The following is a 19,176-nucleotide window of genomic DNA, read 5'->3' as shown; positions in this document are numbered from 1 at the left end:
ATATCTGTAGATGAAGATTATTTTTATTTTTGAACTCAGTAGTCAAAGTACCATTGCTAAGTGGCTTTTTAGTGAGGTGATATGGAAGACAGCACCAATTCATTCATGAAAGCATATAGTACCCTTATTTTGTCAGTTAGAAGCAAAACTTGGTGAAGAATAATGCAAGATAACTTAGGTGACAAGAAGCAGCTTTGTAAGGTACAGGGTGGGAAGGAATTTTGGGAGTAGGATGAAGAAAGGATGTTTGGTCATGAAATATATTGTCTAAAGTAAAGCAGGTTGAACATATATCATGATAAAGGGTGTTTAGAAACACATTATATACAGGAACTGTTGTTGATCTCTTGCCCTTGATAATTGTGGTTCAAGAAAAATGTCCTGTCCAGTCTGCTTATATAGTATTCATTATGCACCACAGTACCTTTTAACTCAAGGTACTTTGGAAAAAGCTCTCTCTTCATAGCTGTTCGGTTACAGCACTTCTTCAATTTATACAGTTCTATTTATAGGGGTTGTAATTTGGCTGTTGAGGATAATGGCACAGGCTTAATCTTGATACAGAAGAATTTAGCTTCAGTGGAGATAGGTGTGTGTGATTTTTCTTTGTGGACACTAACTACTTAGTGTAACAGCAGAAATAAAGGTGACTGAAATAGCCTGTGCTACTATGGGGTTTTTTTCTTTTAATTTTTTCATTTCAACAGTCAATTTTTCTGTAAAACACAATCTGGATTTAGCTTAGTCTCAGTATACATGATGTTCTTTCAAACTGAAGTTATAGAGTTTGATTTTACAATCAAACCATGGACCATGTTGCATGTGCTAGATCTTTGTGTGTGCTTTTTCAGTTTATATTATTTCAGTGTATTAGATTAGTATTACTAATTTTAGTCAATTCAAAATCAAAATGGCTTCATGTAAGAGTCATTGTTTGCTGTCTCAAATATATCAGCATTTAGGTAAATGTCTTCTTTGTCTGAAGCCTTCAAGTTCACATATGTATCTGAGAGCAGAAGGTTGTCTTGTTTAATCTGAATATTTTGACTAAGGGACACTTAATTATAGGATGGTGGATGTAAGTGGGTGTCTGTTTGGCTATGCTTTTTGTAAATGCATGAATTTGGGTAAAAATCAAAGGAGTAGCTTGTATCAGGACCATAGGCTTAGTTTTATACTCTGAAGTTATATGCACATAATCCTTTGAGTCATCCTATTTTGAGAGAGCTGTGCTGCATAGGTTGTGGGGGAGGATGGATGTAGGGGTGTAACATCCTAAAATGAAGGCTGCTGCATTGTGGTTAGCCTCCACAGTGAGGCTCAGCATCACTGCTGCTATCTGGGTTTCAAATATATAGAATTTAGCAGGTGATTTTTCCAAACATGTCATGTTTTTCAAGTGAGAAAGCATTCTTTTCCTTTGTTCTTTAGTCAAAGTGTTTGCTGCTGCCATATTTTCTTTGTTGCCAGTCCACTCCCCTGGCCTGTATTTACTCTCCTATTTATGATGAAACTGAGAAGTAGTTAGTGAGTCAAATGCCTTCCAAGGCTATGGGGTTTTATCATCTGTCTAGTTCTGTTCACCTCTCCAGACTACGTATAGGAGTCTTGGACCAGGATATTGGGAACTGATGTTGAGACGGTGTCAGGATTTTCTGGGTAGGGTGTTTATGGATGTTTACCATAGTTTCATATGGTTTTGTAGGGGAGAAATTCCCCAACTGCTGGAAAACCTGAAGGTAGACCTAGTGTCATCTTGCTGGCTTCTGTGGTCAGTCGGCTGTGAGACATGAATCAAAAGGAATTAATTCAAGTGTCTGTGGAACTACTTGTCTGTCTGCCTGCTCTTTAGATGAGGTGGCATTGCAGCCCAGAGGATTTGAATGGAACAGAAAAAAGTGGTGGAGGTCAAAAGTCTGCCTTTGTGCTGTGAAAGTAAAACAGAATTCTTTGGATACATCTGTAAGAATGGGTGAACAACTTTGAACATAACTATTTTTCCTTTGAACATTTGGGAGATTTTAAAATTCGTTGAAGACAGAGAGGCACCTCAAAAGTTGGAGGTTGTTCCATGCTGTAAAACATTCTAGCAAGAGTCCAACTAATTTAGTAAATGGTGGCAACAAACTCAACATTCACCTCAGTAGAAAGCCATTAAAAGCACTTTCCATACTTCTACTTAACCTATAGGTTACCAGTAGTTTAAAATCTTGTATTCTATTTGTGAATTTGTTTTGTTTAGAAAAAGCATATTAAATGCTTGATTTTATCTTGATCCATTTGATCTCGTCCATTTGAATTTTTTTAACTTATGTGCAGTTGCTGGCCATATATTAAGCTGCAGGGTTAAAGTTGACAAACATTCTGTTTTGTGTTTGTACTAAGTGTTTATAAAAGCATATAAAGAAGATGGGTATAGTCCTGGTTACACAAGTGATTTATTTTAAGAAGTCACCAGAAAAAAAATAATGATGGAAGATGTTGGTTTAAAAAAAACCCAATCCTGGTTTCTTACAGGCAGCACAAAAGGCAGGAGCTTCTTGGTGTGTGGCTTCCAGTGCTGTGCTGTCACACTCCTGTAACTGATATGGACAAACCTAGTGCTAGGTTTTGTTAGGTGACACCTGTTCCAGTTTAAAACTTCAGTTTGAAATGCGGATAAATAGTAAATATTTATTTAGGACATAAAGAAACAGAAAAACTTACTGGTGACCTAAGAAATTTTATTTTACGTTTTCATATTCTGTTATGTTAAATAGACTAGCAGGAATTTCAAAGATAATTATGTTCCCATATCTTAATGGAAATTACTGATCTGTTATCTGATATATTGGTCTTCTAGTAGGCTAACTTTATATGGAACCATGTGATTATTTGTTGAAATCATATAAGGGTCATTGTCTAAAACTTTCATAAAGGTGTGAGCAGTTAGCAATACTTAAATGGCATCTAAACACACTTTTTCAGTGACAATTTTCAATAAAAAAGGAAGTAATAATCTGACAGATTTATCATCTTTAATGTAATGAAATGACATTTATTATATGTTTATTGGGAGTTGATTAAAAAAAAGACCTTATTTTGATATTGTAGTACTTGGGTCTGAATTTAGGCTTCATCATCACACATTAATGCTGCTTCTGACTAATCACTGAAGTTAGTTTAACAATAAATCTGACATCACTTTATCTTGAGAGATTCATTGCTAGACAGTAAAGCATATTTAGATGGAAAATATTCAAGTGTTCTCTCCAGGTATTGGCCTAAGTTTTCTTAACCCATTAATTCTGAGTCAACACATACAGGATTTGGATGCAAGTTCCCATTTTAGTATGGTTCTCATTATTACTGATTTATAGTTTTTGTCAGTCTTTGATATATATATTCTTTGCTTTGTTTTCCATCACTTCAGTGTTATGTCAGTCTTTTCATGTTTTATTGTATTTTCATCAGAGCTGATTTCATTAGTATTCTGGGTTTTTTGTTTTCCTGGTCTTTGTGTACAGGCAGCTTCTCAGGAATTCAGATTCTGGGAGCATTAATGGAGTGCTGGGATACTTACTGTTCTCAATGTAATTACTTCTGAGTTTTTCATATTTCTAGATGTTTGTGAGTTCCTTCTCTTTTGTAATGATATTTGTTTTCAGTGTTCAATAGCAACTACAAATACAGCTGTATGTGCTAATACCCCGTTTTGCAAGTAAAAAGGTGAATAATACCCGGTGTATTTGAAAGATGAAATATCAGTAAGTTATTTTTAGGTTAGACAAGAGGTCTTGAAATGTGTTAATGTTTTTGTCATGCAGCTGGAAATAATGGAAAACAAAAATCAGAAATGTGCTTCTATGGAACTGGTTACAAGTAAAATAATTTTCCAGCAAAGATTTTATTTTGTAAATTAAGAGCTAAGTGTTACTGTACACATGAAATTAGAGTGGCAACATCCCTTGGCATGTCAGTGATATGCAAAGTGGAGAAATTATTTGGAGAACAGGTTTTTAAAACTTAGATATATATTTTAGTTTGAAAATAGTTTAATTGAAAAATAGTTGCCCACTAACAGTATTTGAAATAGCTTTTGTTTTAAAAACACTTCAGTGTTTTGAACATTGAGGAGAATTGTTGCAGTGTGGAATTCTTGTAACAACTGGGACAAAGCAACTTGGTATGTAAATACATGCAGTGAAATTAGTACTTTGAAAATGAAGTGGGAAACATGTCACTTTGGAAAGCCAAGGAATTTAGTTTTAAAAAATAAATAAACTTACTATCTTTCTACAAATTCTGATCATCAGGTTTCTAACTGTATTATATCTTTAAGAAGCTAAAAAATACGTCTTTCTGTATTTGGTGTCAACCCTGGGAGCAATTTCTAAAACATCTTTTGGGTAATCACTGTACCAGAGGAGCACTGAGGTGCTGGCTTAGGTATACTATAATCTTGGTCAACTGGTAACAGTCTTTTAATTGGTATAAAATGAATTTGTGTTTTCTTTGTATATTTTAGGTTCTTGTTACCCAGATATAGTACACTAGCATTGCAGTGCTGGTAGAACAACTGTATCAGATGCATGGAAGTCTGTGAGACATGGCAAATCTTCACTATTAAAAAACTTAGAAGGATTAAGAGTTGTGGTTTCAGGATTTGCTTAGTGAAGTATTGCACATTTCAGATTCACTATCAAAGTAGCTCTTTAGTCCTGAAATTTCTGAAAGAAATTACAACAAATTTGTTGTAAAGATTAAAAGAAAAAATGATGGATAAAGGAGGGGAAAAATGCATGCAAATACGATTTGATGTGTCACATCATGTACCAGGACTGCCACCTGCCAGCAAATATGTTGGCTTTAACAGACTGCTTTAACTTTGGAGAGTACTAAGTAGTATGGGGTTTGGAGGGTAACGTTTTTTGATCTCTTACTCTGGATGACCACATGGCTCTTGTTCATCTTTGCAAGTCTCCTTTGTTTTAATGAGCATTGGCAGGGAGTGACTCTCGAAGGTGGCCAGTTCCCTGCTGTATCTGAGCCATCTTTCTGGATAAAGGGTATAGGCTGCAATTTTTATGAAATAGATGGGTATAGTCCCCTGGATGTCTTTATTTGCATAGCATTTACTTACAAATCTTGCTCCAGAAGGAGATGGGGAAGATGCATTGAAGCAAACCTTTCTTGAAAATAAAATAGCACTTGATGCAAAATACAAAGTCTGCCATCTAACATGCATAAAGTCCCTCAACACTGACAGTATCAGTCTCGGCTTGTTCCCTAACTTTCTAATATATCTAATTGTTCCTAGTAAACCAGCAATGCTTGGGTGGGGGTATTTTTTATTGCATGGTAACTTTCTCTCTAGTTTTTCTCTTTTAATTTATTATAAAACTTATGTAGGACCTTTCATGTTTAATATTAATTAAAATAACTTCAGGTTTGTTCGTTCTGTTCTGTAAAAAGGTATCTGAAGAATTTTTACAAATTTTATCTTGGAAATTAGCTTATTCATTATGTTTAATTTTAGGAAATGGTGCTCTTGCAGAACATTCTGAAAATGTGCATATTTCAGGAGTGTCAACGGGTAAGTCATTTTTTGTAATGTTTAAATTTCATGCATGACTTAAATAGTAAATATTGAAAGCCACCTGGTATCTTATGAAGAGATATTTGGCTATAAAAATTATTACTGCCTTTTGCAGCATGTAATAAGGAATGAAGCAACTGGAACATGGAAAAATTCTCATAAGATAAAACTGATACCTGCATGCTCATGAACAGATTATGCCTTTCTAAGTGGACTGCTTAATTATTTTTCCATACAAACATTGAACTAAGAGAAAAGTTGGTTTAAGTTGAATTGATATTTTCTTTCCACAGTAAAGTTTTTGTGAAATGAAATTTACTGAAATGTAATTTTGGACACTGCTACTATCAAATAACATAAATCCAAGAGTTATGTGTTTCACCTGATTAGATTTAACTGAAACGACTGTACACTTGACTACACAATTTCCTTAATACAAGAAAAAAAAAAAAGTAGAACTCATGAAACTGAGAAACTGATGAGATGCTGGGAGAATATGGGGTATAAAAGCAGCACACACTGCTGAAAGGTTTCTGTATTCTCTTCCAATAAGTCAGTTTTAGTCCTCTTTTGGGCAGCAGCCGCAGTTGGGTGTGTTGTGTGTTAGTGATGGGACTGTGTGGCCATTGAGGCATTGGTGTACAGTCTTTGTTCTTCAGATGCTGCACAGTGTCAGCAGCTGCTGGGTGTGGTTTATCATACAGATACCCAGAGTATGTGCAAACGGGGAGATAAAGGCTCCTCAGCAGGTAGCAGAATACAGGCCTGGTTCTTTCTCTGGGAAAGCTGCCTCTAATCCCTGGAATTCAGACTGATTTTTACACCTCCTTTTCCTAAAATAAGAGTCAAAATGCAAAGTTGTCCTTTTTGAGAACGGCTTGTATATCTCACTGTAGTTATCCTTGCAGTATTGCTTTAAACATTATGTTGCTACTTGTACTAGTATGGCTGAGTTTTTGCATAAATTTACGGTCAGTGGATGGTCTTTGTTAAACCTACTGCTTTTTATTTCCCTTTTATTGTTCGCAACTCAACAACTGTTAAAAGTCTATAAATAGAAGATCTTTCTTACCCATTCTTGTGCTGCATCATGAGGAATGCTGTTGCTTTTTAACACTACTGGTGCACCAAGTATCATATATACTACATTTATGGAGCACTGTAAATAATAAATATCAACACAGCTACTTGCCCCTGTCAGAACAATTATTGCTGGAGTTGGAATGGATGAGAGACACTAAGTCAACTTAAAATCTCGCTATGCAGCTTTCAGGGTATATTTTAACAACCCCTCATGCCTTTGTTTACTGCAACAGTTGTGTCCCAGGTCACAATACAGGCAGAAAAGCATCTGCTGGGCAAGAGGTGAATGGAATTTTTGACTCTGCTTCCAGTACTTTGGCCAGCATGCTTGAACAGGCAGTGCCAAGAAGAGCAGAACACAACGTACTTTGTATGCAAGATAACAGCAGCTAGTAGATAGAACTTTAACTACTGAGAAGAAAAATCCATTTAGAAATAAATACTAATAACAACAACAACAAAAAAAATACATATATATATATATATAAATATAAATATCTCTGATGTTCGTGTGTTTTTAAATAGCTTTCCAGATGACAGAAAATAAATACTGTACTCCTAAGTTTCTTTTTTAATACAAATTGCAAGTTCTTCACTGGGGAATTTCAAGGTAATGGGGAAGGGGTGATCTGTTAAGGACAACCTGAAGAAAGCATATAGACTGACCCACTACTGTTTTCCTTACTGCTCTTTGTATGTGCATCTTAAAATTTAAGTGCATGGCCCGAGTATGAAAGATGGTGATGAATTAAATTATTTTTTAATTCCTTTTAAATAAATTGGGTCTCCCAAGCATATTTTCAAACTTGCAGGTTATATGTTTCATCAAGCATACCTGGACAGCTTTGTATTTTGCAGAACAATCTTAAGCAGAGTTTCTGTAAAATAGAACCAAAGACATCTGGCCTTTAATCTTTCTAAATCCAACTTTCACTTGGTGTTGAAACCAAGCAAACGATTTTCTTGGGCCGTTGTACAGAGATGGGATTTAAAATGAAATTTTTGTCTTGATGGTAGATTTCCTGTCATGCTGCTGCTGTAAGACTACATACCTACCTTACTAAATTTTATTTTAATAGCACAGGCCTCTGTGGCCTTTGGTATTTATGCTTCTGCTATATATTATATTGCCAAGTTACAGGTACCCCTTTAATATATAAGCCTGCTTTTTCTGCCAGCAGCAATTAGTGGAATGTTGTCTCTTTGCATATAAGCTGCCACTACAGAGCAAGTGTTTGCCTTTAAAATCTAAAGAGTTCAGAAATATTTTCAGGTCTGTTTTTGAGGTATGTTGAGCCATAATTGTCACTATTGCAAAACCAATTCCCTATCTCACCAACCCCCCAGTCTGCATTTTAAAAACTGCAGCATGGTTTATATATATATATATGTTTATATATATAATGACTTATTTTTACTGAACATGTCTCTATTGCAGAGCAAAGGGCACTTTAAATTAAAGCCTTTTGGCTTGACTTGGAGGCAAAGATTCCTATGCCTTCTTCCCCTGTAGTTCCTACATAAGACTTTGAGTGGCTCCTGAGAGTTACAATGCAATAATTATCCTCCCTGTTCACGGTTTAGACTTTATCACAACATTATTCTCTTTTTACTCTAAGCTGTTTTAAACACCTTCAGATCATTTATCCAGCTGCATTCATGTCCTTACCATGTCCAATATAATGCATACCTTATCATCCTGTGGTTCACATTGAAAGCTAATTCTTTTATCTTTTCAACTAATCTCTTGGCATTACTGTGAAGATAAATCCCTAATCTCCGTCTCCCTGCTTTTCTGAAGTGACTTTTTTCCTTGACATGTTGTTCACTCTTACTACAGGTACTTTACTTCTCTAGATCTTGCTACAGAATTTTTGCATAGGTTTCTTAATTATTTTCTTGTTATAACTTGCTAGTTGAATTTGGTACAATAAACTTTTAATTGTCTCTCTTTTGTTTACTGGTCAACATCCTGTAGTTTATAATGATGTTCTGTAATGTGGGATGGTAAACAAATTTCAGGAAGAGGGAAATAAGAAAAACTGTTCTGTCTATTTTTAAAAAGTCTACATGGAAATCCATATCACCAGAAAATTATGAGCAAGCTCTTTTGACCATTATTTTACACTGTAATATGTGAAACATCCTCAGTCCTAATTGCAGTATTGCAATTTACTGAACAGTAAAATTATAGTTTTATCAGTTATATCAGAGTAACAAACAGAATTGCAAATAGATTTTTAATAGAATAAAGATTATCAAAGGAAAGTGTTTGAAACAGGTAGGAGATGGATGAGCAGAATTGTGCCAAAGAATACAAGGGCACTGAAGGGAATGTAAGCAGACACAACAGAAATGTTTGTGCAAGAGGAATTTGTTACCCTCCCTTCAAATACTATGGCCTTTTGAGAACATCCTGGGCACGCATCACTGCGTGTCTTTGCTTCCCTACAATGCAACCTTCTCAATTTCTTTCGTGCTTCTGCCTTCATTGCAGACTCATTTCCTTTTACCCTTAACTTTCAGTCTGCTGTTCTCTTATGTATTTTTAATACTTTAAATAAATTATTCTAAACTTAATCAGTTTTCTTGTAATTTTAAGTTATCTTAGATACAACTGACCTATATGACAAATGCTTGTAGGACTGCTAGCAATTGAGAATAAAAGTCCAAATTTTCCTCAACTTAAACAAAGGTTGTTTGCCTCTATTGATGTATTTCTGTTTTACGTTCCACTAGTTGGATTTTTTTTTTTCCCCATATCCTTCGTGATATTGTTTACGTTCTGTATGTTTACAGATACGTGAGTAAAATGTGTTACATTATAGTCTATAAATGTATAGGAGAAACATCTAGTTAGGCAGAGGGTCAGGAACTGATTTTAGAGGCTTGCTATTGTCTTTATAAAGTATATTCACTTTAAAGCTGTTCTGTTTCTAAAGGTTATGCTTGATTTTAAAAATCTGAGAAATTGTTCACTCTCAGAAAGACTGAACTTCTGAAGTACAGGTTCTGCACAGTTGATCTTGACCTTTTTACACTTTTTAAGCAAAAAGGAGATTTCTGTTGTCTCCTGAGCTCTAAATAAGAGATTTTTAGTGCATGAATATATATCAAGTATGCAAGTGCATTTAGCTTGTCTGGCCAACTTGAAGAAAGCTGTAATTTGCTTTTCAAGTCCATTCCCTTTTTTTTGAACCCCCATTTTGTCACATGAATACTTCCTTCAGTATTTTCTCTTCTACAGCACTTGTACAGTTTTATTCATCCTGTATTATTGTGCCTGTGGTCATTCTTGCTTCCTTGTGCCCTCCATAGTCTGTTTCTCTCTGTATTGGTTGCTGTTGCAAATGATTGTCTTTTGCTCTCAGCTCTGTAGTGTGAGCTTTACTAGAAACAGAGAAAAAGACATCTTAATAAAAGACTGTAGAAATTACAGGGATATAAGGTTGGTTCTACAGAGGATGAAAAAAATCCTGAGTTTGAGCAAAACTGGAAGCTTTCATGTGCTCTGAAAGCACTACCTTGATTATACAAAATTGTCATGTGGAAGAAATTCCATTTATACTGGTGTACAAATATGTTACTGTTTGTACTGGTACATGGGTTTAGCATGTTAATGTTTTTGGAGGCGGACTCTGTAAAACGGAATGAACTCATGTTGAATGGATTGGTTTTTATATATTTTAGTGCAAAGTGTCCTTTGTAAATGTAATAGCTTCTGCAGTGTTTCTCAGTGACAAAATTTTGTGTGCCAGTTTGGAAATGCCTGATAGCAGGTGTATGTTGCACTGTAAATTTCACCTCAAGGCAACTTTATTGAAGCTGGGGACTACTTCAGTAGTAACCAACTAGTATGTGGAATTGTTGCCAGCATTTGCAAGCTTGGTACAAAATGTCATACATTCTTCTACATTTTTTGCATGTTTTTGTTCTGTATGTTTTTTGGTTTTTGCTAGAACTGCTATTTTACTTAAACAAATGAATAACCAGCTTTTCTTTCAAGTCCTTACGTTTATTGCCTGAACAAATATTAAGTATCAAAAGATCGCTTACACAGGAGCTGTGTTCCAAATTATCATGGTGTTAGAGCACCACCTATAGGGTTTGCTCAAAAATTAAAAAGAAAGTGAATGATTGCATATTCAAATGAAACAATATCTTTCTGTATTTTGTGACTTTCATCCCGAGATACTAGGACAGCTCCTGTGTCCTACAGCTGAAGTATGTTAACTGTGAAGCATGAATAAAACTCTAAAAAGGAACATGTCAAAAACAGTTAAAAGCATTATTCTGTTCCAGATATACAGAAAAATAGAAAATTTCCTGAATTTTATTTTTTCAGTGGTATTTAAGTTAATATAGAAAATTCAGATGTCAGCATTTTTGTCTTTTAGTCCTTCTGAAATATATTTTAAAGTGCATTTCTTGTGCTGTATGGAAATACTTTAAAGTAACCATTTAAAATTCTAACTTTTTATAGTTTTAGTTCTCTATATTATTGCAAAATTATTTTAAAAGCCTGATTTTGTATAAAAATAGAAAAAATAACTTGTCCACAAATTACATTATTGTGACTTTTCCACTGTTAAAAATGCAGTTCATTCTTCATCATGTTTGTTTATTCAGCAGTTCTGATTGGCTGTTTTAATCACATAGGAATTCTAAAAGCTTTTGATGATCAGACAGTAATGGAAGTGCTTTCTTATTTGTAATAGTTCTTGTGTTCAAGCTACTGTGTGTAACTTACTGGGCTACCAGTAACTTTGACAGCTTGGCAGGTTTTGGACTATCAGTGATTAAATTGAAAAATAAAAGCTCAGAGGGCAGTTATTTATAATGTTTTCTTGACACTGAGACTTCCTCATAATTTGAAGCTGCATTGAGAGCATTCTAGCCTTTCTGTTTATTTGAAGTTTGTGTATATGCTGTGTGACAGCTGTTGGATGTGAGGCTGCTATGGGGAGGAAAACAAAGTCCACAAAGTTAAGTGTAAATACATTACTTCAAATACAAGCAGAAGAATTGAGAACGCTCGAGCTTTGGAAGGAACAGCAGCTGAGTTAAGGCCAATGCAGAAAGCTACACCAATTAAGTAGGAGTACAAATGACTGAGTTACTTCAGTTGCATATAATTAAACCTGTAAATACAAACTTTCTAGTCCATTATCAGCAATGCAGTTATGCAGGTCTCTCTGCTGCAGTAAGTGCTCTTTTCCTATCAAGCATTTGGAATCGTGTACAGAGATCATTTCCATGCCAAGAACTGGAAGAGGGCAGGTATTTAAATGATGGTCAAGCACTGGGTCTACCCAAGACAGGAAATTTCGACTGCTTGATTATTTAGCATTATTCTAATGCTTCTAAGTGCATTAGAAGGTGAAAAACAAATTAAAGCTAAGTAATCAATGAACAACCGTGTTAATGCATGGTTAAATTGAGCTGAATCTTTGTAAAGACTAAAAATAAAATTTAAAAATAAAAAATCTTTAACTTAATAAAGTTGTCAAAGTCCACATAGAATCTTTCTTAATCTGTAGTAGTAATTGACGTAAATAAAAACTGCTGCACTGGCATTGTTGGAAAACATCTTTAGGATGACGTGTTCCATTACAAACTCCCTTAGAAGTTGTGGTTTCTTTAGTTACTGTGTCATCTAACTCACTTTGATATTCTCCCTCATTAGGTGCTGATTGGTTGGGTGGGGTTTTTGTCTTATTGGCATTTAGAAAAAGGGAATTAACCAAGTTGCTTTCAATATATATGTATTTTATAGCTTGTGGAGATATTCCAGAACAAATTCGATCACCAAGTGGGACAATCACAAGTCCAGGGTGGCCCTCTGAGTATCCTGCCCGAATTAACTGTAGCTGGTACATCCATGCGAACCCGGGGGAGATCATTACTATAAGGTAACAGTGCTCCTGTATTATCCTTCTGGATCAAAGAAATACTAACCAGACATTTTTAACTGCCAGTTGTGCACATACCAGTTTTCCTTCCTGCAAGTGGTGGATTTCAATTCTGTCTGGTTTTTTGCCTTTCCTTTTATCTGATTTGCTCGCACACAGCCATGTAGCATTTGTTTTCAGCTGGAGAATTGGTGACTAGGAAAAATGTCAGTGTGCTCATTTATTTGAATTTTTTCAATGTGTCTGAAACAGGAATTTTTCATTAAAAAGTGTGTAGAATAAATGTTGTAATGCTTCATTGCTCTGAGGTCTCTTGGTGTGCTTGAAAATGTCAGGGACAAACAGTGAGTCAATAGATATGACTGCAGTTCAGAAAAGGTTGAGTTTTGATGCAGGGAGCTCCTCACAGTTTCACATATCTTGTAACTTTTCTAAAGTAATAATGTAAAAAAACTTATTAATTCAAATTCTCATCAGTTCACTTCTGATTACTGATTTCTTTTAGCATCAACATACAAATTAGTACTGCTTCATAGACTTTATTATGAAACTGCATTACCTGCAGATTTTCTTCAGTTTCCAGTTCAGACTTGCTGACCTAAGAAACTGCTCTTCATTGTGAAATACTTGCTTTGACATCAGTTACTCGTTTAAATTCTGCTTCTTAATTTAAACAATCTTTCTACTAAATGTTTAGCCAGCTTAAATGCAATATAAAGTAGGTAAAACTGTTCAGCTACTAGGATGTTTTCTGAACTTTTCATCCTGTTTATTTTTAAAACTCCTTTTTTTTCTTTCCTGTTATTTTCTTCCGCTCGTACGTATCACATTTCAGTTCTGATGGTGCTCTCTTGTCTGTACAGGCCTGTTCTGTGCAGTCATTACCATGGCAGCTTATCTTGACTGAGTGCAGCCATACCATAGCAGTCCATGACATAGTGCTTGGGTAGCTGAGTAGTGCAACTGGGAGAAAGTCTTACCTGAAAAAATAATTTCGAACTATTTATCTGTATTTATAATGTCAAAACATATTATTGCCATAAATGTAGTATTAGCTAAAATTCTGGTGAAATTGGAGTTAAAATCACTTAGTAGTGTATGAAAGTCATTAAATGAGACACATAAGAACAATTTCATTACCAGAATTTTAGATTAAGACAGTGTGTATTTTTGTAGCAAAATTTCATTTAAGTAGTGGACGCAATATTTTGTTTGACAGAATGGATCCTTACTATCCTCATAATATAAAAGTATCAGCACAAGGTTAAACTCTTTTTCTACATGGGTAGAGAAGCTATTCTTTTATTTCAGAAGAAGAAGTATTTCTTTATATCAAAAAGAACTTCAAGGTAATTTTCCTGTGCAGTAATTCAGCAGCTTGTTTGTGTAATATTCAGTTCAGTAGCAATTTTGACCTTTTCTCTTTTTCAGCTTTCAAGATTTTGATGTTCAGGGATCTCGACGATGCAGCTCAGATTGGTTAACAATTGGAAGCTACAAGAACATTGAAGGCTACAGAGCATGTGGCTCTTCCATTCCCTCGCCATACATCTCTTCACAGGATCATGTTTGGATAAGGTTTCATTCAGATGATAGCATCTCCAGAAAAGGCTTCAGATTAGCCTACTTTGCTGGTATGTTTCAAATGATACCTAGTATAATTTTATGGTATCATTTTCAGTTTCCTGTTTCAAGAATTACTTCCTTCTCACAGTACTGAATACAGGTCTCTTCTGTAGTCACCTCAAGGTCTATTGAAATCAGAAAACATAAAGTATTTTGATCCCATGCACAATTTGAATATTCAAAGTGGGAGTAACAATAAGCAGATTGAATATTTGGGAGGAAAAGGTTAGCGAATAGTACTAGGCACCTGGAATTTCTTTTAACATAGTAAGAAATTGATATTTAAATGTTTTCATCAGGCTAAAATAAATTTGTTAAAGTAGTTGGGTAGACTTCTGAGTATTATAAATACTTTGAGAGAGAAAAGAAATGGCAGTATTTTTTTATTTTTACATTTCTCACAGAATTTGCATAATTTCTCCCATTTCCAGAAGGCATACTATCTTTTAAAAAAATAAATGTAGAAAAAAAATAAATCTAGAAAAACCCTGCCATGCTAATGTGATAGATTAATCCAGCCAAATGCAGGCATGGTTCTGTACATACAAAATTTTTCTTGTGTTATTACAGGATATGATAAAAACTAGTTACCAGTAGTGATAGTTTGAGACTGTTCTGTGAGCCATTCTTGTTCTATTAGAGGTTGCCAAGAGAGAGGAGGAAGCCAGTCAAGACTAGTTCCAAACTTTTCTTGGCTTTAAGAGGTAGTTCTACATAAGAGCATGATTATGGTGTGCTACCGCATGATCATCCCAAATACTGGATTAGATTTTTCTTGGTTTTCATGATGATTTCATGTTACCTTCATGCTCCCTCTAAGGGAGTGTGTGTTGTAGATTAAAGTGTTTAAGACTTCAATCCTATGTTTATAAATGTCTTTTTTGAAAGAAATAAATTTTATTTTGGGGAGGTTTATTAATTTTTTAATAAACAAGCATTACTGAAATTTTAGCTTGAGTTTGCTCCCTATGTTTGATGCAATACTTAGGAAATACTTCACAGTTGAGGTGGAAGTGTAGTGTTTCAGTGGTCTTTTAATGTTTTAAACTGACTTGTATATAGGAGAAGAGTTCTGTATATAGGAGAAGAGTTGACAGTTGCTTTAATAATCATCTGGTCATTTCTTCCTTCGAGTGTCAAAAAAGACTCCTGAAATGCTAACACTTTTGCTATGCATTCAGCTGCACCATTATGTTTGGTTCTTCTCATCAGCATCATGCAATAGTGCTCAGATTAACACCTCAATAGTCTATTTAATTCAGTGTTTTTAAGGCTGCTCTCAAAGTTGGCAAGTCATCATATTAAAAAGGGAAAAACCAGTAATATGTTAGTTACTTGGATGCAATTTAGGCCTGTCTGGGCTGGAATGATAGAAACAGTACAGATTCCAAGTGCATGACCATCAGGGAGCCCCATGTTTAAAATCTTACATGGAAGATAGGTCATGTGAATTGTTTGAATTAATTCTTGTTTAAAGAAAATAATAGGTAAATATTTATATTTAACTTAAACCAATAATAGGAAAGAAAAAAGCCTTACAAGTAGGAAGGGTACTGGACTAGAAAGTAAATTTTGTGCCACTTGTCTTTCTTCCCTCCATCTTCCTCTCACACTTATTTATCAGCCCTTTTAGTTATGGGATTTAAATGAGATGGAATTTACTAATGGTGATGTAGAGTGGAAAAGGAAGTTATTAAAAGCATAGAGGTCAATGGCTGCTGTAAATGCCAGGAAGAATTGTGTTAGTCCTTTTGCTAGAACCGTATATGGGTGCTGCTAATGATTTTCTGCTAACCTGAAGTCTGTGGTACAGCTCCCAGAGTTAGTCTTATTTAGTACATCTCTTACCATTTTAAGACTAATTTTTGATTCAGAGGTAAATTTTCTTCATTTAAGGATTGCAGGATTGGTGATTAAAAATCAGGATCAAGTATTCCAGCTCTTTTCTGGGATGTTTCAAAGCTTGTCAAAGGAAGACCTTGGTTTGAAATTGTATCCTGTTTTGTCACTGCAGTATTCTCATCAATATTTATAACTCCATGTTACAGCTTTCTTCTCAACCTCTTCCAGGTTCTTCAGTGCAGAAGGACTGAGCTAGATTATAATCAGTACTTGAACAGGTTCAGTGATGCATATTCTACTATCTCCTACCTACTATTCTATTACTCCCCCTGTGTAGCATAGTCACTCAATTTAGGTAGGACTAGTCTGGCAGTTCAGTTTTACAGGTTTTAAATTCAAGGCCAAGGTTCCAACTTTGCCATACTGGTATTGTGAACCATATGTATGTGTGTGAGTATACTATATATGTAAATACTTAAATACCTGTAACAGAACAAGAAGATGGTATCATTTATACTGCATCTGTTCTTTGGATTATTTTTTTTTAGCAAAATGGACGTGTTCTGAAAATTAGTAACTGGCAGCACATATTTTGCTCTCCTTTCATTCTTCAGTCTCTGAAAGCAAATTTGTAGACTTAAACATTCTTCAGCAGTGCTTATAACATTTATCACTCTTGATGATTTCATTTTTTCCTGCACTCACTTTTTAAAAGCCTTAGCATTTGTGAAATTTAAAAATTATGAATTGTACTTCTCTAAAGAAAAATTACTATTTTAAGTTAGAGTATTCATTTTTAATTCTTTCTGAGATACTAAAGTAGAAAAAAAGGAGGGGTATGATATGACTTGACCTATCACAGCAGATTAGTTCCAGCAAGAAAAATTCAAGCTAGTTGTGAAAACTTTTATAATGTTGTATAGTAAAGGACTGGAACTTTAAAAGTTCTTGGTTGGAGAAGGCCCTAAAGAGCTTAATCAAACACCAATTGGCCTTGTTTTGAGGAGATAATTTTATTAGATGGCTTCCATTCCAATCTGAATTGTTCTCTTGTAAAAAAAGATAGAATATGCTTCTCCTGGAAACACTAGGATTTCAGTGAGTTCATTACGCTGTCTTTCCTGTTTCCTTATTAAAACATAGTGTTTCTTAGAATGAATGTATATTTGTCTAGTTTATTTTCTGAATTACTGTTGTGTAGGACCATCTGCATTGCAGACTTGTTTTAAAGATTTTGACCATGGAAGTTTGTTTTTTAGCAAGTTTTACAGTCTGTACTTTGGTTGGTAGAAATAAGAGTAATTGAAAACCATACAGCAGTGTTTGACCCAGCTGAATTGTTGCAGAGCTGAAATAACTTGGATCCCAGCTATGCTTCTGTGTTCAATATGGCTGGAACTTCAGTAAGTAAAGGCAAGCGTGCATTTTTGCATTTGGTGCACTCCCGTCATAGCTGCTGCAGGAGAAGCAGGAGCAAACAGTGGGAAAAGGAGAAGACAGAGGTTTCTTTCTTTGTTTGGTGGTAATATGTAATCTTCAGCTGTCAGCTTCTCTCTTGCCCTAGATCCTTTGGTACAAAGTAGGAACCTCCAAATGCAGAAGAGAGTCTGACTGCTTTTCTGGACAGGTCTTGAGGAGATAACCAGTACTGCAGCACAAAATGTTTCTGTATTTTGAGTGAGAGATGAGAGAGTGTTTTTCTAACTTATTTTTAGCATATTAGAAGTCAGATTTCTCAATACCTATAAGTGAGCATTGTTTTCTTGCTTGGGTTAAAGTTATTTGACTGAAATCAGCCAAGGATAAGGTTCATGCTGATGTGTTGATGGAATTTGGACTTGAAAAAACTGTTTTGTCTTGACATTTGCTGAAAGTTACCATGGTTTAAAGACACTTCAGGCATTTGCTTTGTCCTTCTGAGGTACGTGGTGTGGCAAATCAATATGCAAAACAAACCATAAAGTGCTAAACTCTAAGAGAATTCTTTTTCTTTTTTTTTTTTTTTTTTTTGCTTTCAGGGAAATCTGATGAACCAAGTTGTGATTGTGATCAGTTTCACTGTGCTAATGGGAAGTGTATTCCAGAAAGTTGGAAATGTAACAATATGGATGAATGTGGAGACAACTCGGACGAAGAAGTCTGTGCCAAAGCTAATCCTCCGACAGCTTCTTCCTTTCAGCCTTGTGTGAACAATCACTTCCAGTGTCTTTCCCGCTTCACCAAGCTTTACACTTGCCTTCCGGAATCTTTAAAATGTGATGGTAACATTGATTGTCTTGATCTGGGAGATGAAATAGACTGTGATGTGCCAACATGTGGGCAGTGGTTAAAATACTTTTATGGTACTTTCAGTTCTCCCAACTATCCTGACTTCTATCCACCTGGCAGCAACTGCACCTGGCTGATAGACACTGGTGATCATCGCAAAGTAATCTTGCGATTCACCGATTTTAAACTTGATGGTACAGGTTATGGAGACTATGTCAAAATATACGATGGATTAGAGGAGAATCCACGGAGGCTGTTGCGTGTACTGACAGCATTTGACTCCCATGCTCCCCTCACAGTTGTTTCATCCTCAGGACAGATAAGAGTGCATTTTTGTGCTGACAAAGTGAATGCTGCAAGAGGGTTCAATGCAACCTATCAAGTTGATGGCTTCTGTTTGCCCTGGGAAATCCCGTGTGGTGGAAATTGGGGGTGCTACACAGAACAGCAACGCTGTGATGGCTATTGGCACTGTCCAAATGGAAGGGATGAAACCAACTGCACCATGTGCCAAAGAGATGAGTTTCCCTGCTCTCGAAATGGTGTTTGCTACCCTCGTTCAGATCGCTGCAACTACCAGAATCATTGCCCTAATGGTTCAGATGAAAAGAATTGTTTCTTCTGTCAGCCAGGCAATTTTCACTGTAAAAATAACCGCTGTGTGTTTGAGAGCTGGGTTTGTGATTCTCAAGATGACTGTGGCGATGGCAGTGACGAAGAGAATTGCCCAGTCATTGTGCCCACTAGAGTGATAACTGCAGCTGTCATTGGGAGTCTTATTTGTGGATTGCTGCTTGTCATTGCACTGGGATGTACTTGTAAATTGTACTCACTCAGGATGTTTGAGCGAAGGTAAGTGGAACTGAA

At 35.5% G+C, this 19,176-nt stretch overlaps 1 protein-coding gene across 2 annotated transcripts in view; it reads left to right on the top strand.

Moving 5' to 3' along the window:
- LRP12 (LDL receptor related protein 12) overlaps nt 1-19,176 on the top strand; it is a 50,436-nt gene that overhangs the window by 24,610 nt on the left and 6,650 nt on the right. Inside the window, exons 2-5 of one of the 2 annotated variants that reach the window (XM_058831788.1) lie at nt 5,519-5,575; nt 12,438-12,573; nt 14,005-14,207; nt 18,060-19,161. In XM_058831788.1, the coding sequence (XP_058687771.1) occupies nt 5,519-5,575; nt 12,438-12,573; nt 14,005-14,207; nt 18,060-19,161 (1,498 nt within the window). The remainder of the gene's footprint in view (nt 1-5,518; nt 5,576-12,437; nt 12,574-14,004; nt 14,208-18,059; nt 19,162-19,176) is intronic. The other variant, XM_058831789.1, reaches the window with a different exon arrangement.

This window comes from Poecile atricapillus, chromosome 2 (genome assembly GCF_030490865.1).
Source record: "Poecile atricapillus isolate bPoeAtr1 chromosome 2, bPoeAtr1.hap1, whole genome shotgun sequence".
Classification (NCBI taxonomy): domain Eukaryota; kingdom Metazoa; phylum Chordata; class Aves; order Passeriformes; family Paridae; genus Poecile; species Poecile atricapillus.
Note: the sequence above shows the minus strand (reverse complement) of the source record. Positions and strands in the feature narration are given on the sequence as shown.